Source organism: Pinus tabuliformis, chromosome 1_2 (assembly GCF_031772625.1).
Source record: "Pinus tabuliformis cultivar Carrire ecotype Pingquan chromosome 1_2, CPIR1, whole genome shotgun sequence".
NCBI classification, from domain to species: domain Eukaryota; kingdom Viridiplantae; phylum Streptophyta; class Pinopsida; order Pinales; family Pinaceae; genus Pinus; species Pinus tabuliformis.
This window is the reverse complement of record NC_142298.1, coordinates 803,597,536-803,622,927: the sequence shown is the minus strand read 5'-3', so window position 1 is coordinate 803,622,927 and position 25,392 is coordinate 803,597,536. Positions and strand designations below refer to the sequence as shown.

General features: G+C 37.5%; 2 protein-coding genes across 10 annotated transcripts; one reads left to right on the top strand and one right to left on the bottom strand.

Annotated features, from left to right (window-relative positions):
* The first annotated feature begins 663 nt into the window (after nt 1-663).
* Nucleotides 664-5,400, top strand: LOC149208337 (putative LRR receptor-like serine/threonine-protein kinase At3g47570). Of its 9 annotated transcripts, none has more exons than XR_016252737.1 (4): nt 664-3,879; nt 3,979-4,452; nt 4,796-4,862; nt 4,971-5,400. XR_016252737.1 is itself a non-coding variant. In XM_089396015.1 (3 exons), exons 1-3 carry the CDS (start codon nt 810-812, stop codon nt 5,226-5,228), a joined length of 645 nt encoding a protein of 214 aa, XP_089252141.1. In that variant the 5' UTR covers nt 672-809; the 3' UTR covers nt 5,229-5,396. The 9 variants fall into 9 exon arrangements, 6 of the variants coding, with proteins under 6 accessions (XP_089252141.1, XP_089252139.1, XP_089252140.1 ...); XR_016252736.1 differs by having other exon boundaries at nt 665-3,879; nt 4,786-4,862; nt 5,139-5,399; XR_016252735.1 differs by having other exon boundaries at nt 665-3,879; nt 4,786-4,862; nt 4,971-5,399.
* Nucleotides 5,401-8,832: 3,432 nt separating this feature from the next.
* On the bottom strand, nt 8,833-9,693 carry LOC149208336 (G-type lectin S-receptor-like serine/threonine-protein kinase SD2-5). The gene is made up of 2 exons (XM_089398303.1): nt 9,294-9,693; nt 8,833-9,164 (listed from the first exon to the last, which is right to left on the bottom strand). Exons 1-2 carry the CDS (start codon nt 9,691-9,693, stop codon nt 8,833-8,835), a joined length of 732 nt encoding a protein of 243 aa, XP_089254429.1.
* Between the last annotated feature and the right edge of the window lie 15,699 nt (nt 9,694-25,392).

Genomic DNA, 25,392 nt, shown 5'->3' with positions numbered 1-25,392 from the left:
GGAAAACCCACTAATTTTCGCAATCATCACGCCCGCCTCCTCCTCAATTAATCCAATTCATCACTTGCCCCTTCCTCAATTAATCCAATCCAATCCATCCATGCTCACTGTCATCCTACGTCTTTTCCATCTTCACTTTCTCGCAGCTTCACTTTCTGTCAATTAAAAATATAATAACATATTAATTATAAATTATATTTTATTAAATATTTAGTCTGTATCAATAATTTATATAAATAATAATTTTAAAAATCTATTTATAATATTATTTATTAAATATTACTTACATTTGTATTGTGATGCTACCCATTTACGTAAACTAAAGAATAAAGGGCATAAAATAATTAATATGAAAATTATGATGCTGGGCTAATCTATTTAAGGCAAACTAATTTTTTAATAAATTTGAGTTGCACAAGTTAAGTAATTTAAAATAACAATTGTGCGTTAAGTAATTTAAAATAACAATTGTGCGTTAAGTAAAACAGGTATTGAATTCGTATATTCCAAGAGTAAATTATTAATTTAAATGGAAAATGGGTTTCGTAGGGATCCATTCCAGATAATGTGCACTTCAAAATGACTTGACTTTTCACGAGTCTCGAAAGGACGGCTAAGGGATTAATCAATCCACGTGTCTACGCCACTTCCTATCTTCACTCCATCCACACCTCTCACGACCATTTCCTGTCCACTGAAATTCTCTGTCTCTCCTGAAGCTAAGGGACCTCCCCTTGCCCTTTATAAATACTCACTCGTTGCCACAATCCCCATACCCACTGCAACGGAAGCCCTTCATTTCCATCGCCATGCCGTCTCCCTTTTTCGCTTTGCCTGCCCTCTTCCTCCTCTTCCTTTTCCCTTTCTCCTCTGCGCATTCATTTCATGATGATGCACAGTCCCTGTTGGCATTTAAAAAGCTCATTACTAGCGATCCCAATAATTCCTTGACCGATTGGAGTCCCACAGTCCCCCTTTGCAACTGGTCAGCTGTTACCTGCGGTGGCCGTCATCCGGACAGAGTTGTGGCCATCGATCTCGATGGCATGGATCTACGCGGCACCATCTCCCCTTCGCTTGGTAATTTGTCGTTCCTACGCTCACTCAATCTTTCAGAAAATAAGCTCCACGGTCATATCCCACCCCAATTGGGACGCCTCTTTCGTTTGAGGTGGCTCTGGCTTTACAGCAATCAATTGGAAGGAAATATACCACATCAACTCAGCAGCTGCAGAAATTTGGTTTGGTTGGCCCTCTCTTACAACAATCTGAGCGGAAATATCCCCGGTGAGTTGGGATCCCTGTCACATTTGCAAGTGCTTTACTTGGGCGAAAACAGTCTAACAGGTACCATTCCCTCTTCTTTAGGAAACCTTTCAGCATTGATTGATTTAGAAATTGGTGAAAACAGTTTCGTTGGCCCCATTCCGCCACAACTGGGCCTTCTCACCCATCTGCAAACTCTTCACCTTTTTGCAAATGAATTGTCTGGCAGCATTCCACAAGAACTGAGCCTTCTCACCCATTTGCAAACTCTTTACCTTTTTTCAAATGAATTGTCTGGCAGCATTCCCCCTTCATTGTCCAATATCTCTACTTTGACTGACTTTGATATTTCCATCAACCACCTCACTGGCAGCATTCCACAAGAACTGAGCCTTCTCACCCATTTGCAAACTCTTTACCTTTTTTCAAATGAATTGTCTGGCAGCATTCCCCCTTCATTGTCCAATATCTCTACTTTGACTCACTTTGAAATTTTCATCAACCACCTCACTGGCAGCATTCCACAAGAACTGAGCCTTCTCACCCATTTGCAAACTCTTACCCTTTTTGAAAATGAATTGTCTGGCAGCATTCCCCCTTCATTGTCCAATATCTCCACTTTGACTGAGTTGGCCATTTCTCAAAACAAATTTACAGGGCACATTCCATTAGAATTATGTGCCAAGCTCAACAACTTGAATTACCTCTTTTTATGGGGAAATCAACTTAGTGGGAACATACCAAATACCATTGGGAATTGTTCCAAACTTGAAGTACTTGCTCTACACTACAATAACTTGAGTGGGAGTGTTCCAATAGAGTTGGGTAACCTATTCCTCCTTGAAACATTATACTTGCATAATAATGAGCTTGACAGTGATAGCACCACAACCATGCATTTTCTTGTATCTCTTACGAATTGTTCTCACTTACAAAAACTACACTTGAGTGACAATAAACTAAGTGGTGTTTTGCCCCTTTCCATAGGGAGACTTTCTACCAATTTGTCTTACTTTTCATTAGCAAACAACAAAATACAAGGAAACATTCCTCCACATATTGGCAATCTTAGTAGCCTAATCTTTCTAAATTTAAGTGGAAACCTTTTAAATGGTACCATTCCACCATTTGGAAACCTTACAAAATTAGAAAGATTGGACTTAGGAAACAATGAATTAGAAGGTAACATCTCCAATCAATTTGAACAATTACAAGGACTTGGTCTCTTGGACATTAGTAGAAACAAACTCACTGGAAAGATTCCCAATTCCCTTCCACCGTCTATACAACTAAGAAGACTCTTACTTCATGACAACAAGTTATCAGGGGGCATACCTGCCATCTTAGGAAACTATATAAATTTGGAATTGCTTGACCTATCTCACAATATACTCACTGGTAGCATTCCACGAGAAATTGCTAAACTTTCTAATCTACAATTCTATTTGAACTTGTCATGCAATTTATTAGATGGCTCGTTGCCCATGGAGATTAGTAAAATTGCAATGGCTCAGGCTATAGACATTTCCTCCAATCACTTGACTGGGCTCATTCCACCCACACTTGGAAGTTGCAGTGAACTACAAACATTGAATTTATCTAGAAATGCCTTCCAAGGCTCTATTCCAGATTCACTTGGAACTTTACTAAGTCTTGTGAACCTAGATCTCTCTTTCAACTCCTTATCAGGTCCAATACCAGTGACTCTTCAAAAATTGAAAATGCTTCAGTGTTTGAATTTGTCTTTCAACAATCTCACAGGGGAAATCCCAAAAGCGGGATTTTTTGCAAATCAAACAATTATCATGTCCTTCATTGGGAATCCAGGGCTTTGTGGAGCAAAAGTATTCATGTTACCTGCATGTCCAACATCAAGAAGTCATTTTGCACTTGTGAAGAAAATACTATTTCCAATGAGTGGAGCTATTGTTTTTATACTATGTTGCTTACTTTTGGGGTTCCTTTGGAGACGAAATATACATGTGCAAAGCTTTGATTCCTCAGAATCCATTTTTCAAAAGTTAGAGCACAAAAAGATCTCATTTCAAGAGCTTCACATAGCAACCAATGGATTCAGCAGGAGCAACTTGTTGGGATCAAGTAGTTTTGGATCTGTTTATAAAGGAATTTTGAGTGATGGCACAATTGTTGCTGTGAAAGTTTTCCAATTGCAAAATGACCAGGGTGAGAAGAGTTTCAAAGCAGAGTGTACTGTCTTGCAAAAGATTCGACATCGAAATTTGGTGAGAATCATAACCTCTTGCTCCAACCTCCATTTCAAAGGTTTAGTGTTCCAATTTATGTCTAACGGAAGCCTAGAGAAGCATTTGTATCATGACAGAGATAACAACAATGATGAGGAAGTGTGTGGCCTGGGATTAAAAACACTACTAAACATTGCCATTGATGTGGCCCATGCCATTGAATATCTACATCATTATTCTCATGTGCAAGTAGTGCATTGTGATATAAAACCCAACAATGTGTTGTTGGATGAAGACATGATAGGCCATGTGACAGATTTTGGTCTTGCGAGATTGATTGGTGCAGACTCTGGTGATTCACTTACTTCAACACTTACTTTGAAAGGGTCTATGGGTTACATTGCTCCAGGTATGGATTTTTTTAAAACTAGTTTTAATTGTCATTTTTCATCAACAATTTTGTATACACTAGTGAGATAAATATTTATTGAGGTTTCCTTTAATGCAGAGTATGGATTGGGTGAGAGAGTTTCTACCAAAGGAGATGTTTACAGCTATGGCATTATGTTATTGGAAATGCTTACCAAAAAACGACCAACCAACAGCATGTTTATTGGAGACCTAAACATGCACAAGTGGGTGAGCCTAGCATTTCCAAACAAAGTGAAGGAGGTGATTGACAACAATCTGTTTAGTGCACAGGATGGAGCTCGATTTGAAGCTCGATTTGAAGAAGATAATATACACAATTGTCTACTTTCTTTGCTACGGGTTGGTTTACTTTGTTCAAAAGATTCACCTGATGAAAGGCCAACTATGAGAGATGTGGTAATAGTGTTGGAAAATCTCAAAGAAGATTTGGTGCCAAAAACAATTGCTACAAGGAGAAGTATATCCAATTTACTTGGCCATACAAATGCACCAAATATAAATTCCATAACATCAAATGACCAAAGTTCTTCTACATTCTAGTGTGAAAATTGTAAGTACAAAATATTTCAATCTTATCATTATTTTTTCAATCTCATATATATTTTTTTTTTTTTTTAATTTCAAACAAATTTCTGTTCCCATGTATTATCTATTTATAATTACCCAGAATATGAAATTTAGATGCTTTTTCAACAGTCGATTAAAATTTGGTTAGATTTATTCTTCTTTCATAGTATCTATAAATTAAACTAGCTTCACAAAAATGGAAAAGAAATTAATTGCATTCTGTTAGTTTACAGTGGGAAGTGTGAATATTTATATCATGAAGTTGCTACTTAAATATATTCCCAGTATGTACTAATCAATTTTCGATACTCTACAGATTTTTGCAGGTTTAAAAATGGAGCTTTAATCCCAAGACAGTCCCAGGAGCTTCGAACAATTAATCTTTTCTCAAAGGTATGTTAAAAGTTCTTATTGTTTCAAAATTTGAAGTCAGCATGAATCGTTATCCATTTTTCAGTATTCTCAATGCTCGGTTCAATGAAATCGTTATCCATTTTTCAGAAATTTCAATGCCCTGTTAATGTCAAATTTGGGGTTCTTCAGTGGACGTTTTTCATTGCTCTCTGAAATGGAAAAAGGCGTACTCTTTCATCGATCATGATCAGTGACTTCTATATATTGAGCTGCTACTTCCATCGTGGCAGACGTTATTTCCTAATAATTATGCAGACTTTTTCATCGATTATGTACTCTTTTCAGCTCTTCTCAATGGACGTTTTTCAATGCTCTGAAATGGAAAGTTGTGGGTTCATCATGTAAAGATGAGCTCCCAATAATGTAGAGGACTTTGGGTACAGGAAAACCATGTAATGACATTTTGTTTTACGTTCTGAATGATACTATGAGAACTAAAGATGAGCTCCTAATAATGTAGAGGAAAACTATGTAATGACATTTTGTTTTACATTCTGAATGATATTAGGACTATTATGGGTACCCCTCAATTCCAAATTTAATTATCTGAGACGTTTTTTAATTATTTGAGAGGTTTTTTTATAAAATATTAAACACTATGCTTTTTATTATTTGGTTAATATAATTCGTTGGTTGATTCTAAAAAATTAATGACATTGGTTGAGCATGGAATTCCTCACATTTCAGAAATAGCGTTTATAATATTTGGTTATTCTGAAAAATTAGATTTTTGGAATAATGGATATTTTATTTATTAATTTTAATTAATATAGGGGTGGTTTTTTTTCATATTTTGTATAATAATGAATATTTTTTAAATATAAAGTACAATTTGAGTGGACTTATTTATTAAAAAAATAATGGATATTTTATTTATTAATTTTAATTAATAAAGGGTGGTTTTTTTTTTCATATTTTGTGTAATAACGAATAATTTTTAAATATAAAGTACGATTTTAATGGACTTATTTATTTAAAAAAAAATCTTTTTTCTAGTAAGATATAGATTTAAATTTGAAACGATAGAATATATACTCATTGGTAATATAAATAATGGAATTGTTATGTAGAAGAAATCTTTTGTTTACAAACAAGAGGGTCTCATACAATAACTTGATGTTTGGCTATACTAGAATATCAAAATTAAATTATTGTTATTATTATTTTAAAACATTGTGAATGAGTAACTTGTTGGAGTAATTTAGGCTATAAACCACAATGAAATTAATTTAAATATATTTTTTCCAAAAACTTTTAAAATAAACTAAGTTTATTTTGTAATGATTTTATAAAGAAAATGAAATACAATATCAAGGACATGCAATGCTTCATATGTTTTTATGGTTATGCCATTATTTAAATGCAATTTATGTGAGGAAAGGATGGAAGAAGGGGGCGTCATGAAGATGTCATTACTCCTATACAAAGTGCGAACTGTGTCAAGCAGAAGTCTAGCAATAAATATTTAAGGAATGAAAAGCACAAGGAAGAAGGATAATGCTTTTCACCACATAGTCTCATGCATAATATTCTACTTTCATTTGGTGTCTAGTTGTCTTTAGTTTTCTAATTTGTATGTCTACTTGTTCCTCAAATTTGTACATATTTTATTCTCTAACACATTTCTAAAAGATGTGGAATAAGAATTGATCTTTGGAGGAGTCGTCATCAACTTCATTAATTAAATCATCTGAGCGATCTTGCTCAACATCTTTTCTCATTATATAATCGGAGTCATTCTGATATGCAATGTGCATGTTTTCACTAATTGGGGTTAGATTTCATAAAGGTATTGGGTATAATAGTAGAGTTTGGATAACATAATGATGTCTTAATTTACATCCCTTGACCTAATGGGGGGTCAACACTAAAAAAATTGTGTACTGTGAATATTGGTTGATCAAGCCATTTGGTATCCAACTAAAACCCATTTTCCTTTGAAGTTCTACAGCACGGACTACCCTAACAAAGTGTTGCCTACAACAAGGAAAACACATGTACTTTCTAGATGAAGTATAGGTCCACTTACAAGTAGTTGACATTTTCATCTAGTTAGCATCATTGTTGAAGTTTCATTGACTTATGACTAATGTGCCTCCAAGTACAATGTAAACGTGGAATCAAAGTATTGGTGTACAAGGTAGGTTAATCATGTTAGTTTACTTAAAATATAGATCTTAGGGTATTACGATAGATGTAGCTAAATGTATATCCTTTACATAGATCAACATTGGTTGACATAATGATTGGGCCAACACTTTATGAAATCGCATTATGAAGCGCCATCAAATTATCTTGGCAATGAAGGTAACATAGTCAATATACTAGCAATTGTCCCAAAAGGTACAAAGAGAGGCCGATAGAATTATTAAATTAGAGTTGTTGAATTTCCCTAAAAGAGATATTGGTTCAAGCCTACAAGGAGTAAAGAGATTTGATGTTTGGAGTTCTATGCTATCTGGACATCATATTTCTTTAAATACAATGTAATTTTTTAGAAAAGTTCAAGCCCAATGCAGTTCTGCCATGCAGACATACACTTAAATCGCTATTGGACTTATGATATTGACAAATTCAAAGTAAAGTGGTATACAAGAGAATGTACCAAGCTAAACGACAAGTTACACATCTTCAGACCTGAAAAAGTACATAACAATGGTCTAGCAAATCAATAGCGATATCATAATTGCTTTTACTTCCACATACATACAATTGCTCCAAAGGCAAGGACAAGAAAATTTTTAGCTCTAGAGAGCACCAGTGGGTCACTAAAACGAGTGACCACAAGAAGAGACACAATTGTATTAATCCAAAGAAAATACAACGTTGTTAATTAGAATTCTATTGTCAAACACTATTGTTCTCATAAGTAGTGTTTGTTATCACATGCGTTTACAGTAGCTATTCAAGTTTCAATTTTATTAGATCAGTTAGAACTTGTTTTGGTTCACAATCAATATCTACTATTGAACTATATGTGTTTTATGTTTTGCAGATAATATAAAGAACAAAATGGTAAATCTCATCCTCTCATCAATAATCACTTTTAAGTTCTTTACATATTCTACTCTTCAGTGAGCCAATGAAGTGTAATTAAGATGGCCATCATTCCAATGTCAACCAATGGAGTGTAATTTAGATGAACATCATTCCATTTCTAGCTACAGTGAGAAATATTATGTGAAATATTATATTGATAATAAAATGCATATAGAACCTAAGGACGTTGCCATTGTCCTAACTCAATAATCATAAACTCATCCGATAGAGATCAACCACAAGAATAATGTCAAGCTCTATCATCCAACAATAAGTTTTTCTTTTCAATTAACAAGCTACAAGTTCTTCGGTTGTCGCATAAAATATAAATTCAGGAGTTAAAGACACTAGGGCCATTATAGCTAAATATGCACCAAGGTTTACTGCTTCACCTGACCAGAATGCAAAAAGAAATGCTACAACGCAGTAGCAATGGATTCTTCAGCTAAAATTGGCCAGACTTTGATTAATTCACATAAACCTCGAACGATATCAATTGTTCAAAAGTTTTAAACAAGCAAAGAAACACAGCAGATACATCTAGTTCTTTGATCCTTTCTGTGTTCGAAAAAACAGGACAACTTTTGTAAAAGTCCCAACGCGCTCACCAAAAGACAAGAAATGTGCAAATGATTAAACTAGTTACTGAGGTGTGCTGTAATGCCTTTAAAAAGTGCTTATAGACTTTAACTATATTTATTAAGGACCCCAAGAAAACATAATTTTTAAAATATGCTTATCTTTGAGATTTGAATTGATTTATCTACTTATTTCTACAAATCCAAATGCATTTCATTGGAAGGAAAATACCTGTTGTCTGAATCCCCATTTTTATGGACGTTACTGCGCCCGCTGATGATCTCAAGAAGTACCATCCCGTAGCTAAAGACATCGCTCTTGGACGTGATTCCTACTCCCCAAGCCATTCAGGCGCCATATATCCAATCGTGCCCTTCACCACTGTCACCAAGTGGCTTTCTATATCTCTATTTAGACATCTTGCCATGCCGAAATCAGACACGGTCGCCTTGAAATCCTCATCCAGCAGAATATTCTGAGGCTTAACGTCTAGATGTAGAATACAAAGCCTCGACTCCTCGTGCAAGTACGCAAGTCCCCGGCCGGTGTCCAGAGCAATTGAATATCTAGTTTCCCAATCTAAACACTTGCCTAGGCCGAACAGCCATTTATCAAGAGACCCGTTGGGCATGAATTCGTAGACCAGAATACGATGAGCACCTTCTACACAAATTCCATGCAATCTCACAAGATTTGAATGATTGATGGACGATATTGTGGCGATTTCTGCACAAAAATCTGCTTGTCCCTACCTCGACTCGTTGAGCAAACATTTTACAGCCACCAGTGTACCATCCATCAAAGTTCCTTCATAAACTACCCCAAATCCTCCCTTTCCAATTTCTTTGTTAAACCCGCCTATGGATATCTCAATGCTATCGTAAGCGAATATTGCAGGAAGGCCAGTTAGATTCTTCAGATATTCTTCGTTGAATACGTTGGCACCTTCAGTAGATTGTTGTTTTCGCGTTCTCTGCCACCTGGAGATCAATTTCCAGGCAACAAAAGAAACAAATAAGCCGCCATGAAGTGGGAGGAGGATATATGGCACAATTCCTCTGGCTGTGAACAGCACGACCAAGAAGCTCACCACAAAAGCCATGCCCAACGCCAACGGGCTGAGGAAGAGTAATCTGATAATTCGAGATGTAAAATCGCCAGCATTCTCATCTGGACTTTGCGCAGAATCCATCACTTACGTTCGCCTGCATACATTAATCGAATTGCACGCTTATGTTTTTCTGATGCATCTATCTCATTTCATACTCCTAGTAGGGATACTCATGAGTTTAACGCAAATGAATAGAGTTTATTAGAAGACGTGCAGGAACGATTGGAGTGCATTCAGCCAGACTTTTCAAGGTAAAGTTTTAGAACTTTCACGATATATATGCTGAGCATGTTACACGTATCCATCCCCAGTGTGATAAACGGTACAGAAAGCAACACTGTTATTTTCCATTATTAAAGAATGACAATGGCGCATATACCATGTGTATTTTCCTTGCGTTTATCGGTTGTCAATTACAACTCCACTAGGTAAGTGGATACGACTTTCCAGCAGTTGCTTTCAATAGAATGACAAAGATAATAAACAAAAATTGCACGATAGGTGTCAACGTTAGAAAGAAAAGGACGACGAAAGTCTCACTCAAAGGAAGGCCTATCAGCCCAATTACTCACACTCACCCATTAATATAACCCAATGTTTTTTATTGATCCCAAATAGACTTATATTTGATGCAACATCAACCAATATATATTTAGATCCAAGCTAAGAAGCATTGTAAAAAATATATTGTAGATTAAACTATTGTTAACCACCTTTATGAGGGTCAATAAACAATCATAAGAAGTGACTTGCAACCAACCACTTCCTCAACTATATGCAAGTTTCCAAAAAATGTTTTAGAGGGGTACCCCAAATGGGTTATCAAATGGCACCAACTATTAGGGGATACATTGGTGTGAGTTATATATCACCCTAGAGCTAGCTATTTTAGGGCATGCAATGGTTAGGATTCTAATTAAACATAATTTTGAAATAAATAAAACTCATCTCTAAGAAACGAAACTCTAATACAAGGAAAATGAAACAAGGAATGACCTATCTATTGAATACCCTAGGTACCTACCTTAAGTACACAAAAGTTGTGTCTAAATATAGTTTCAGTGAGACAATTCATGTAACAGTTGTGTGGGTAGAACCTTCATCATAGTTCTTTTCAATATGATGTCATAATTCAACTAGTCTCTTAAAACATGACAATAGCTCATGTGATGATTCTTGGGAAACCACACAAAGTCCAAACTCCTTTCAAATATCAAATTAGTTCATGTGATAGCTATGGAATGTTGATGCATAACTTTTGTCTTATCCATTCATTGGTTCACCCGCTTTACATATTTCTTGACATATAGTTTCTTAAAATCAAACCCATAACAATAAATCCCACCTAATACATTGAGATCCCTACATAAGATCCAATATATATGTTCATTTCCTTCATCATCTTCATGTTTTGCATATTTTGTGAATATTAGAAGAAGAATGTGCTTCTTCCCCATTAAAGATTAAATCCTCACATTCCATGTAGTCTAAGGATGCAATTCCTAACTCTCTCTCCATTTCTTCATTGAGTTCTCTTCCTCATCAAATCCATACCAAGAAAACTTCCCTAGAGGACTAGGTTCATCATGTGGAATTATTTATCATCTTCAAATGTGGAGAAAGGTTTAAGAAATAGTAATCTCATATCATCACAATAGGAAATGTAATTAACGGGTAAATAATCGTACCCAACAATTACAACCCCTTGCAAAGACAATATGAATAAAGGAATTAAATCATTCTCATTAGACATAGTATACACCTAGAGAAATTAACAAGTGAACATGCTATCTAATTGATTCAAACTTGGTTCTTGTGAACATGGGAAATTGTAGCCATGGACTAGAAGGAACATAGCTTCAATTATTTAGGTTTACAAAAGGATCCAAACAAAGTATACAAGCATTTGCACCAAAAGGGTGCAAATACATGCCAATAGAAGTGTAGATGAATGTAGAGTGATACAGAGGTAGCATTTTAGGAAACAAGGATGTGAAAAGCATGAGGAATTAGGAGGCTAGGGGTGGGTTTGAATGGGAAGGAATTGGTAAAGTAGAGGGTTGCAAGTAGGACATGGGTGGGTTATCTAAATCTAGTGAGTTTGTCCCGACAATCAGATGCCTTCATAGAAGCACCGAGGATATAGAGATAACCACAAGCTAATAGGGAAGACAATGAATCAAGCAAGTAAACACTTAGAAATTAAGTTTGTTGAAACAATGAGACTAAAGCGGAAGAAGACATATATGGAAATGTTGACATGCACCATATTGCATTGGTTTTCTGTAATTATGCTTTGCTCAATCCATGAGCTCATCACTAAGAGGTGTTTTAGGGTTTCTTTTACCATCTAAATATATATACAATAACATTTGAAATATAATGGTTTCTAATGTCTAATTGGAGGTCAGGGATTGACCGGTCAAAGGCGTTCATAGGTTGGGTATCTCTTCAAAGTCTAGTGTGCCAAGGGGCCTGGCTATGTGGGATGTCATTTTATAAAAAAAGTTCATATATATATATAATTAAAATATTTTAAATTTAATTTTTTAATAATATTGAAAAAATATTTTGTTTTGAAAAATAAACATTATAAATTTCATTGATCAATGTTAAACTAATAGTGGTCAATGGACAATGTTAAAGAGCACTTTTATAACCTTAATTTCATATTCTTACGGTTAGTTGGCTACCATATCATGCTACCATCGGGAATGTCCTCAAACTATCTTGTCACCCTATTTGAAGTAGAACAAATTTAATACTAACACACAAGAGTCTAAATTATTAAAAAATACAAAGAGAAATTACAAATACACTAAATATAAGTAAGGAAAAACCATTCTCAAATATAATAGTAATGATTAGAGATTACATTTGAGAATCCTTAAAAAAGACATATAATAATATAAAAATTATATTTTAATTTTTAATACACATATACATTTTTCTTTTTATCTTATAAAACAAAATACATCCTTTATTTGTTGCAATACATTTTTTATTTTTTAAAAATACTTGCTCCATAAAATACTCTAAATTAGAAAAGAGTTAAATTGACATCACAAAATTTTGGAAAAGCTAAATTATATTTTGTTTTGATAGAACAACAAAATTAGCTCGAAAAGTTCAATCTTAGCTTAAATACAAAACCAACCAAACAAAAGGATCAGAGACCCACTAAATCCAACATTAAATGTAAAACCAACTAAACAAGAGTATTAGTGAAGCACTAGCACAATGTGATCAATAATTTTCCTTTAACCGAACAAATGCTCCCTGATTTTCTAAGATGAGTTTTGGGAGAATAGGCTTCAATCTTTGCGCTAAAATTTTGGAGATTATTTTGTATAAGAAGTTGCACAAAGAAATTGGCCAAAATCTAGCAAAAGAGGACAGACTGACCTCCTTGAGCGTTAAGGCTAAGTAGGAGCCCTATGCAATTTTTTGAACACACAATCTACTTTCCTTATTACATTGAACTTGATCACCTCCTAAAACAATGGATAGAAATGAGTCGGGAAATCATCTAGGCCAAGTGCTTTGTTCCGACATAGGGAAAACGTGTTTTGACTTCCTATTTTGTTACTTCCTTCGGAAAGTTTGTGTTTTCCTCTGTGGAGTGTTTTCCTCTATTATATATGCAACAACAATTGAATTCAAAACCTATGGGTCATAATAGAGTGTTTTGTAATGGATATTTGTGGCATAGTTCCCTCTATTATATACGCAATGACAACTGCATTCGAAACCTGTGGCTCAAAATAGAGCATTTTGTGATGGGAGACCACTCTTTCTTGGTTTTTCCAAATTCATAAGCTAGGTGACATCTACCAAAATGGTTTCAATGTTATTCTTCCATGGGAAATATTTTACTTAATTATGAAAAATTTGTGTGTTAATATCCCAAGCTTGAAGCTAAAGCTTGTAGGATTCAAGATGCTACACCTCTTCCTCTTCTTTAAGGCCTTTATGATATTATTAAAAATCCTTCCATTCTTGGAGAAGAAGTTCTTTTGACACAATGTCTTGCTCTATTCTCTTCTAAGTTCCTTTCAAGGAGGTTTTATGTTGGATAATTTTGGATGCATTATCCTCTTTCCTCTCCTTGACCAATTTCTTGATGGTTGTCTTTAAATATTTAATTTTATACCCCCAAATTGTTGTTGGGGACCTATTGTAGCAGCTACAACCACCCTCCAAATTTTTTCCTTCGCTTTGTTTTGGAGCCTCCCTACCAACCATCCTTAGCAGCATGTCTTGCACTGCCCAGGTACATATGCTTCCAGTTTAGTTTCTTGGCTTATCATCTTGTGTTTGCTAACTTTTTTCCTTTCACCCACAAGCTAACATCCTATGACTTTGTCTTCAACCAGCTCTTCTGCTCACTTAGAGAATTGCGCAGAACTATAGGGCAACTAGGCTTGGTCTCCAGAATTTCGCAAAGCATCAAGATAGTCTACTGCTCTCCAGAAATGCGCAAAGCAAGCAAACTCCCTTCCCTTTAAAAATTTCGCTGAGCATCCCATCGCTAGGCTTGCTCTCAAATTTGTACAGTTTTGGCTGGAAGCCTTTGCTTCAGTCCAAAAATTGTGCAAAGCTTGAGGGGAAGCGAGGGCTACTCAGCCCAGAAACTGTGCAGAAGTCATCCAGAGGCTTGCAGTCCGTTGCATGTGCTCCCAAGTTGACCGATTCCCTCCAGAATTGAGAAATCTTGCTTTGCATGCATGGGAAGATTTTTCCAGAAAAAGAAAAAAAACATCCCTATATTTTAGGGATCTATTTTTCGGAGTTGGGGGTTACATGCAAAAATCGTTTTAGAAACTTCCCGCTAAGTGTCACTTTTTCCTAGATTTGTGGCATGTGCGTCATAAGCCTCCTTCTTGTCAAAATTATTTATTCGACGTTTCATATCTCATTCTTCACATCGATCTTGGAGCTCTGACATTCCCCATAACATCTAGGAACCTTTGGCACACTCAGCACACCTTTTTCCGAGTAAGTCTGCTTTTCATGTCTTTTGCTGCTTTTCTGTCGCTTTTTGTGTTTGGGTTTGTTTAAATGTTGTTTTCTTGGTTTTATTGAAAGCTTGTTGTCATTTTAATGCATGTTATCTTATAGAAGCACTGTTTCAAGTTTTTAATTGCATCTCCTTGTTGTCGCATGCATGACATTGTTTATGCACTAACGGTCACCATTGCGGTGACTCACTTCACACACTTCATTGTTTTCTCGTTTTATTGAATCATGCACTCAATGATTGCATGCATGTTCATTCACTCATATTTTCACCCAATTTCACACATGCATTCAGTCCTTACTGTTTTCAGTCACCCGTCAGCGGGTCTAAATTGTGTTGGCCCGGCTTGCACTACGCATTTATGGGATGGAAGGCCCTGCCTTGTTCCCAGAAATTGCATAAATATCACGTTGGCCTCCTAGAGTGTGCTCTACGTAATTTTGAGAGGAAGTGCCTCATTTGGCCCCCAGAATTGAGCAATGAAGTTTTCCCGGGTTGTAGTCATGCTGACTAAAACTGCACATTGCACAGTTTCAGTCCTTAGCAGGCCATGTTGGACTATGCTCTGCATAGCTTCGGTAGTTAGTTAGCTCACTAGCAATCAAAACTATTTTCTGCATAATTTTGGCAATCAGTCTACGAGCCTCCTAGTGAAAATTGTGCAAATCTTCCAGTCAGTCACCCACATGTGTTACATATTAGTCCTCAAGTTTCTTTTGGTTTTCAATTGACATTGTGCTTGCCATGAGTTTTTCTCTGTCTCCAGGTATCATAGGTGTTCAACAGTCTCTCATAAGCAGAGGTACAATGGCTTCCAAGAGAGCAGGGTCAAAGGACACCATTGAGAGCGCAACTAGAGATATGGTCGAGCAAGTGTCTATGAGCTTGCCCGTTGATGAGCCCCAAAAATGTACAATTATTTGGGCTCATTCAACCTCCTAATTTGACTTAGTCCACCATTCTCATTTGTTTATTGCATGTTTTTGATTATTTTTATGTTAATAGAGTGAATTTGGTTAGTCATTATGCCAACAAGTCTAATGGGTGCTTTGTGTAGCCTTTTTGGTCAACTTGGAGACAAAATTGAAGGTCTTAATGAGCACTTGGCAGCCAAATTCGTGGGAGAACAAGCTAGAGGATTTGTAGGAAGGTGTCCCCCTCATTTATGGGCCCTTACCTCGAATTCTCCACCATCAGCTTGGAGTTCAAAGGCCACCAAATCAATGAGCACAAGGGCAGCCAAGCAAGTCAAGTAGGACTGCTGTTAACTACAAGTCTTGGGCAGCCAAGTCCCTAAATTTTAGGAGGACTGTTGGGTCCTCAAATTGTATAAATAAGAGGGCTTAAGACCTCATTTCAGTTAGTCATTTTTGCGATTAGCTAGTGGGTAGTCATTTTGTGTAGCTAGTTAGTCAATTTGGGGTTAGCTAGTTAGTCAATTTGGTTAGTCATGTTGTAGCTCGGTTTTTGCTCCTTGTAAGCCAGTTTTGGCATGTCATTAGACTCATGATTATTCAATAAAGACAGGCAGCTTTTGATCCAATTCTGAGTTTTTAAGAGAGCAATAGACCTCCTCTGTTTTGTATTGTTAATTACTTTTTGTTTCCAACACTTTATTTCCTTGCTTTACCATGCAATTCGAAATTACAGTTTGCTGAGTTAGTTTTTATGAGATTGAGTGAGTTTAGCTTATGGTTGAATTGCTTTCAGTTGTTTAGTTAGACTAGCAGGTTGATAATACATTGGAGCTCCAAGGAAAAAGGTTGAGAAAGCCTCCACTGCCATCTCTGTTTGGAGATTGGAGTGCAGCCTACACCAACCACAAAAAACGCATTTCTTTACTTTATGCATGCTGCAACACAGTCACGTTTATGATAGATCTTTCCATGCACTTCACACTTGCATCACACACCTTCATCACAGCTTCATGCACATTTCTTTTCACGATTTATATTGTTGTTCATTGAGTTCATAGCACAGGTAGCATAGGTAAATGAATTTTCGTCTTGGTGACAGTCATAAGCCATTTGTTTTATTTACACTGCTCTTCATCGTTCCATTACCTTCTTCTTCGTCTTGATCACGCATACAACCACATCCTTGACCTCTGCTCCGCTCTGTTATCTCCCAAACTCCTCCACTCCTCACGTAACTTCATTCTCTTAACTTTTCGTTGTTCTAATCCCTCCATCTACCAACCGACTTCATACACTCGTTCTCCATCCTAATCCTCTGCTCCTGAGCCATCACCAGCTCCATCTCCATCTCACCTATCCTCCCACACCACTCCAACACTTCACCATCTCCCAAAACTTCCACGGCCAAACATCCTGTAGAATTGCACAGACTTCCTGTAGGATTCCCTGAGTTTCCTGTAGAATCCCCTGCAGACATCCTGTAGGAGGCCACTCACTCGGTTGCTGAGCCTCTGAATGTGAGGAACCTCTGTGGACTGATGCTAAGGATCTCTTGGGACCTCTCCTAGCCTCCCCAACCTTTCTCAAGCTTTCCTTCCTTCTACACCACCTCTGCACAACCAAACCCTAATAAGAACAAAATCACAATCACTCTATTCACTTAAGAAAAAATACAAAAACATGTCTTTTCAGATGCAAGTAGCTTAGATTCATGTAATTGCACTTCCTAGAGGTAATGGCATCATTGGTAGAAGATTCATTTACATTTTTGCATCATAGAGGTTAGACTAGTCAGATTAGGGTTTCCTAGGGTTTCCATGCTTTGGTTTGCTTTCAGTTCATTTTCACCAAGTAGATTAGTTTTCTCTGAGCTAGCTTTCGGCCATCATTTAGCAAGCTTCTTCTGAGAGCCTATAGAAGTTGGCTTGAGCCCTAGCGGACTTGTGCCAGCTGACCAAGTGACAGCTGCGACAAGAGCTAGTACTTGTGCATATAGCACCGTCGCTTCCAAGTTTGTACGAACTACCGGGTTGATAAAATTAAGAGACAGGAAGCCCCAGGAGTTGTAGCATTATGGCTACAATACTGGAGCTCACCATCTTTTTGGCGCCGTTGCCGGGGAAGCGTCAGAGTATTAGTGATTGTTTCTTTTCTTCTATTTTCTTACTCTTACCTTCTGCTCAGTAGTTTATTTCATTTCTATTCTGCAAAAGTAGCATAGACATCAAGGATAATTTTAGGGGTGAATGTTCGCCCTTTGGGGGAATTAAGGGGTTTTAAATTTTTAGTGGGCGAATATTTTGTATCATAGTACATTTTTACAAATCACCTCAAATAGCCCACCTTATTTTAAGGGAGAGGGTAAAAAAGGTAAATTTAGCCCTTGAAATTATGACTTACAACCTTCCATTCGCCCATTTTCAAGAATAGATTTTATTTAAGTGAATCCATTCGCCCATTTTCAAGAATAGGTTTTATTTAAGTGAATCCTATGGGCCAAATACCATATTTATAAAAGAGGTATGGTAAATTAATAAAAATATAAATAAATGAGAGGTATGGTAAATAAATAAAAGATTTTTTATATTTACTCCATAAGTCACCTTATATACATGTAAGGGTGTAAACAAATAAAAATATAAGTAAAGTGGAGGTATGGTAAATAAATAAAACGTCTTTTTATACTTACTCAAAAGGTATGGTAAATAAATAAAAATATAAATAAACTAGACGTATCGTAAATAAATAAAACCTCTTTTTATATTTAGTCCATAACCCTCCTTCTATTTATGAAGGCTCAAGAAAGAGGTTTTATTTAAGTGAATCCTATGGGCCAAATACCATATTTGTAAAAGAGGTATGGTAAATTAATAAAAATATAAATTGTTAGGTAAACTTGACTTGAGATAGAGTCAAAGTTGACCAGGTTAAATAGTGATGGTTTTGGGGCACATGGTATTGTGCACCCATGGTATTCTGTCGTGGTATTATATGTAATGGAGCTTATAAAAAGCTGGAAGGACTTCATTGTAAGGAAAGGCCTGGAGGTGAGTGGTGAAGGCTCACTTGGTCAGATTGGCCAGGGTTTTGGCCACTGCTAATGAGATCTTATTAGGTTGGGTTTTTCCCTGGATTTGGGGTTTTCCCGAATAAACATGCGTGTTTATGGTTGTTGTTTGTTTTTTCTTATATTTATTCCTCTCAGTAATTATTTATGTTATGCAGTAAATTTCTTAACAAATGGTATCGGACCCAAATATTGGCTTCAAAGGGATTCTTTGATGCCAGGGGTTTATAGTGGCTGATGAGATCAATGCAGCCATTTTACAGATCTAGGTCTAGAAAATAATGGTGGAACAATCGTACGCGGAAGAATTTGCGATATTTACTGGTTTGGAACATGCTAACGAATTGTTCGGGATTCATGCGGCTATTTAAAGAAGGTTGAGAAATACCTTTGGTAATATTAAAATTCAAGGCTGATTTTGTTGGGAGCTTTTTCATAGAGAATCGATAAGGGATATTCCCTATGTGTTCTATGCCGTGTTGAAAGATGGAGTAGGCGTGGGCTGCATGCAGGTCATCAGAAGAAAATTGTTCACGCAACTTCGAAAATTGTTCGTTTTCTGCTACGTGAGGCGCCACCAGTGCTGGAATCTATGAGGTTCTCCCAGTTGGAGTGGTTTGATAGAAGTTTTTGAGCAAATCAAATTGAAAGAGGATGGATCGCAGCATCAATAAACAAAAAAAAAATTAATGAAGTCAAAATTATTGCATGTAAATGGGCATACTACTGTAATACCTAATAAGGCATGTGTACCCCTCGGTGATCACCGGTAAAGTCTGGGTTAAACCTAGGTGATAGAGGGGATGTCGGGTTAACAATACCCCACGTAAAAACTCTGAGGGGGGTAAGAGCTAGAGTGAGAGGGATTGTCTCACTTAGCAGTTTTGGCTGGAGTTAGTCAAGGAACCCCAAGTCAAGTTTAAGAGGGGAATATTGTTAGGTAAACTTGACTCAGGATAGAGTCAAAGTTGATCAGGTTAAACAGTGATGGTTTTGGGGCACATGGTATTGTGCACCCATGGAGTTAGTCAAGGAACCCCAAGTCAAGTTTAAGGGGGGACTATTGTTAGGTAAACTTGACTTAGGATAGAGTCAAAGTTGACCAGGTTAAACAGTGATGGTTTTGGGGCACATGGTATTGTGCACCCATGGTATTTTTCCCATGATATTATATGTAATGGAGCTTATAAAAGGCTGGAAGGACTTCATTGTAATGCAAGACTTGGAGGTGAGTGGTGTAGGTTCACTTGGTCGGATTGGCCAGGGTTTTGGCCAATGCTAATGAAATCTTATTAGGTTGGGTTTTACCCCGGATTTGGGTTTTCCTGGATAAACATGTGTATTTATGTATTTATGGTTATTGCTAGTTAATTTTATATTTATTCCTCTCAGTATTTATTTATGTTATGCAGTAAATTTCTTAAGGTAAACAAATAAAACATTTTTTATATTTACTCCATAAGTCACCTTATATTTACGAACACTCAAAAATTGGGTTATATTTAGGTGAAACCTATGGCCAAAATACTATGGACAAATACCATGGACTAGATTGTTATTAATACCATGCAAAAACCCATTATTAACCCTAATATTAGAATTAATAAAAATAAAAATGGCACATGGTATTGACCCATGGTATTCACCAAAATGGCACATGGTATTGACCCATGGTATTCACCTGGAGCGTAGCCTATTTAAATGGGGGAATTAAACCAGCATGTAGCCTATGATAAGATTCACTAGGACTTTTACAAAGTTTTATTATTTAGTGAAAGACTCGCCAAGATCTTACAAGATTTTATAATCGAGTAAAATATTCGCCATGCCTGGTGAGAGATTCGCCAAAAAATTATATATACATATTATATTATTGATAAAATCGCCTTTCATTTTTCCTATATACCATGGAGATTCGCCCATTTATTATATTTATAAATTTAGGGGGGGTTCTTAAAATTTTCCCTGATAGACATTTCCTGCTTTCATAGATTAGCATTTCCTGCTTTCATAGATTAGCATTTCTTGCTTTCATAGATTAGCATTTCAATTCCGCAATTTCATTTCTGCAAGCGTAGATTAGCATTTCAATTCCGCAAGCGTAGACTAGCATTTCATTCCTGCAATTTCATTTGAGCAAAATAGATTAGTCCTTTCCTGCTTTCATTTCAATTCCGCATTTTCATTTTCGCAAGATAGTTAGTTGCAGTTCAATCTATTTCAGTTTTGCAAGTAGAAGTAGAAAAAAGCAAAAAAATCAACCAAAAAGATTTCATTTCATGTCTTGTAGGAGTAGAGATAATTTAGAAAAATGATTGCACAACCCCCCACTGCTTCACACAGCCAACGTTATCTCTTCTTCGATGGCTGTGAGTAAAGAACCCCTGGGTGGACATCAAGGCATATTTAAAGAACCTCGAGGGGAGAAGAAGAAGAAAACATTCCTCTGGAGCAAATGGCTACAATAAGAGATGTTGGGAGCAACATCTTGTCCAAAGATGAATTTGAAAATCAGATCAAAGATTTCAAGAGTGACATGAGGCAGTTTCTTGCCATGCAACTGGATACCTTGCGGATCCAAAAGAAGCAAGAAGAAGCCAAGGGGGCTTTGGTCATTTTTTGTCCTAGGTGCCTTAAAAAGCATCCTAGGAACGAATGTCCAATGCACTCCCTAGAAGTGTGTTTTGTATGTGAAGAATACCATCCTACAGATCAGTGCCCTTCCTTGCCCAGAATCAAAGCTGCATATCAAAGAGCCAAGGGAGCCACTGAATCACTCTATTATATGAACCAAAGTTGGCCGCATGAACCTAGATCTTATCAGCAGGAACTACAAGGGACACCCGAGACCTATTATGACCCTTACCAAGCCACCTTCATGCCTTCTTGGGGTCCCCCTGCTCATCCTTCCTGGTTCACACCTCCTCCTTATTCCTTCACAGATCCATATTATGCCCAACTAGTTGCTCATTCATTTCACTCTTATGCTCAGCCACAACCTCAGTGGAATGCACCTTATCAGGAGTGGAGGCCCCAGTACAACTCTCATCCCGCTCATTTTCCTCCACCACCTGTTCATCCACAACCATCGCCTCCTCCTCCACCAAGGCAACCCCAAATGCCTACCCAATCACAATGCCATCCATCTCCATCTCAATTTCACACCTCCACTCAGCTACCCGTACCAATTCCAAAGCCATGCAATGGAGTAGCTCAACCCCATTGCAAATCTGAGGCACAACATATCCAAACAACTCCTCTTGAGCCCAATGATCTTCACCAAAGCTCAGGAAGAGTGTTGCAAAACAGAGATTATATTGACAACATTGAAGGACCAAAGGAAAAAGAAGATTCCAAAGAGGAGATCAAAGAACCATGGGCTACACGTGATGAAGAGAAGACATCAGAGGCAGAGATAAAGGAAGATCCCTCATGGTTACCATCAAATCTTCCATGTATTCAAGAGAAAGATCAACAAAAAGAGGAAGATCAGAAGGTCATGATAGAATGTGACATGAAGAATGATCCAGATCAGCAAAAGAACCAAGGATATCAAAGCTATATTGAGATATGGTTTCAGAAGGTCACTAAGTTGCAGCAGTACTCTCTTCCTCAGCTATGTTTGATCCCTTCAAAGTCAGATCATTTTGTCTTCGAGATATGGATACCTATCAAAGCATGCATTTCGAGCCTTCACATCATTTTGTCTCTAATCTCGATGTGCACATGGCTCCATTGGAAGTATTCTTATACTTGAAAATGATTTTGTTTTTCAAGTAGGGTAGGGTAGGAAAAAAGAAAAAAAAAGAAAAAATGAAAAAAGAGAAAAAAGAAAAAGAAAAAAAATGAAAAAAGGAAAATAGAAATCTAAGGTGAAAACCTCCTCGGAGGCGCCTTAGATTGACTCATTGATTGAAAACCTCCATGAGGCGGTCAATGGGTTGAAAAAAAAGAGAAAAGAGAATAAGATCTTTGGGTGAAAACCTCCCTTGGAGGCGCCCAAGGCAGGCAATTAGGGTGAAAACCTCCATGAGGCGCCCTAGTTGTTTTTCAAAAAAAAGAGAAAAAAGAAAAAGAAAAATGAAGCTAATCTCCATTGAATAATTTCATGTTGTAGCAATGACATTGCAGGTTGCAAGAAGGACGTTTCATGACAGGAGGAGCACTCAAATCAAGGTCAAAGGAATTTTTTGTGCCTTCTACAGGAAATTTCGTATCTTCTACAGGAAGCTTGCAAAAAAAGTCAAATTGATCTCCGAGGAGGACCTGAAGGCTTGGAATATGTCCATGAGGCCTACCCACGTCCATGTTTCCATTCCTCACCCCTTTTCCATCATTTTTTCATGTCATTATGCTTCTTTCCTCAAAACTGTGTCTTCTACAGGAAGCTCTGTATTTCTACAGGAAACATCCTGTAGAACCTTTGGACAAGCCAAATCCAATTTCAAAAGTGAATCTAATGGTGGGAATCTGTTGATTAGGCCTACAAGCACTTGTGTGTCCATCCCTTGCCTTTCTCCATCATTTGTCCACCTCATTTGCTTCTCATTGTGCTTCTACAGGAACTTCCTGTAGAAATTGTGGGAAACTAGGCATGCATTTCAAAAAGTGGTTTGGCAAGCAGGGTAGCTTCCTCAAGGGTTCAGAAGCCCTCATGCAATCTTCCAACTCCTCCTCCATCATATCCATACCTGCATCACAGCCAAAATTCATTTTGTCATACCATGCAACCAAAATGCAAAGTGCCTTGAAGCAAAAACACATAGAGCAGAATTTGTTTATGCCATAACTTGAAAACCATGCATCCATTTGACAAACCGTTTTATGGGGAATTGTACAAGGTTGATGACAACATGCCTGAGTAGTTTCATGCAATTCCGGCGCACGGTTTCCAAGAAATCAGCCTCCATGACCATCAGCCATTTTTGCATTTTCTCCCTAACCGTGCATCCGTTTCAAAACCTGTTTCATGGGGAGATGCACATGGGTGATAGTAGCCTCCCCAAGCAGTTTCAGCCGATTCCGATGCAAGGTTTCCGAGAAATCGACCTCTGAAATCTTCAGCCATTTTCCATTTTTCTCGAAATCCGTGCATCCATTGATCACGAATTTGCTATGGGCGATGCATAATGATGGTAGTAACATGCTCACCGAGTTTCAGATCAAACCGATCTACCGTTTGGGAGAAATGGCAAAAAGGAGTTCTGGTTTGGTGACCATGCAGCAGCAGCAGCTTGAACGGGCAGAGTTGAACATGGAAATGAACTCCTGCAGCTTAGATCCATCCAGAGGACACCTACACAAGAGAAAACAGCCATAAATCATCAATCAAGCTACCATACATGCAGCAAATGAAGATCAACACATGCATGCAGCAAGAAGCTTCACAAGCAGCCATTTGGCTTCAGGTACGTGACAAAACCGATTCCTCTATTTGCATGAATCTAATCTGAGCATTGCATGAATGAATGAGATGGTTAGGATTAAAAAATCGGTGGCCAGCTAACTAGCCACCCACATCTAGTTCAATAGCACTCAGTGGGTGAATGAGACACGTGCGCTCAGCCATCTCAAGAAGAAAATTGAAATCAGGTGGTGGTGACCGTTTAAACTGCAGCGTGATTGATGGATGTGATCACAAACAGGGAACAGATAGTTAAACACTGCAATGGAGATCCAACGTTTGCATGGGCCAACGCACGTATGTGCCACCTCACTCCAAAAATCACGCAGAATGAGCGCTCAGCTGTTAGTCAACTTGCACACAACTGGAAGTGTGGATTTTGTTGGCACAAGAGCAGCCGCCATCAAGATTGCTACAGAAAACTCTTATGCCATTGCAGAACTACAGTTTGCATGGGGCCAACGTGCACTTCGCCAGCTCACCCTCCATCAGTGGAAGCTTCCATAAACAGCCAATTGAACACAACCGTGAAATGCCCTCACCATCCGCTGATTAATTTGCACTTGCATTTGAATCCATAATAGTAGTTCTCTTGTGTGTGCACGGAATGTTCAACTGATTCTGCGTCAAATTCTCTTCCATGGTTCCTATTAAGAAATTCCTCTGTTGGAAGCGATAAGCCATTGTAACACTCACCTATGCACATGTCCAATCTCTGTTTTGCAATTGTTACATGGTTGGTGTGAAAATTAAGCTCTGCACTCTGTTTGTGAGAGCCATATTTCATTTTAACCGTCAAGTTTTGGGGCAGCAGCAGCAATATAACCAGACAGACCACCAAAGGAAAAGCCACAGGTAAAGGAACAAGAAAAGCTATAGGAAAAGCAAGAAAAACGACAAGCTGTTGAGGCCAAAGCTGTGGGTGGAGTAAAAATGCAAACACCAAGGGAGAAATGGTTTCAAACACGGGCAGAGAGGACTAAAAATGTCAAAACAAGTAGGGACACACCCACGGCAACCACAGCACAGGTCGAGGAGAAGGCACCCTCAGCCAAGCAGGCCAAAATAGTGAATACTGTTTCTACAGGAAGACAGAAAAAGCCACTACAGGACTGTTTCTACAGGAAGCCAGCGAACTGTTTCTACAGGAAGTTTGAAAAAAGGGCAGCAAAAGGAGAAATCGGCCGAGATTTTAGCTAAGGAGGTAGAACCTGTGTTGGCCACCCTAAGCACATCCATCCCCTCCATGAACACTCATTTCTTTCAAGGTTCGGGCACAATTTAGTCACGGTTCAACCTTCTACAGGAAGCTACAGGACTTTCTACAGGAAGTTCTGTATTTTCACCAAAAACATCCTGTAGAAGCCTTTTG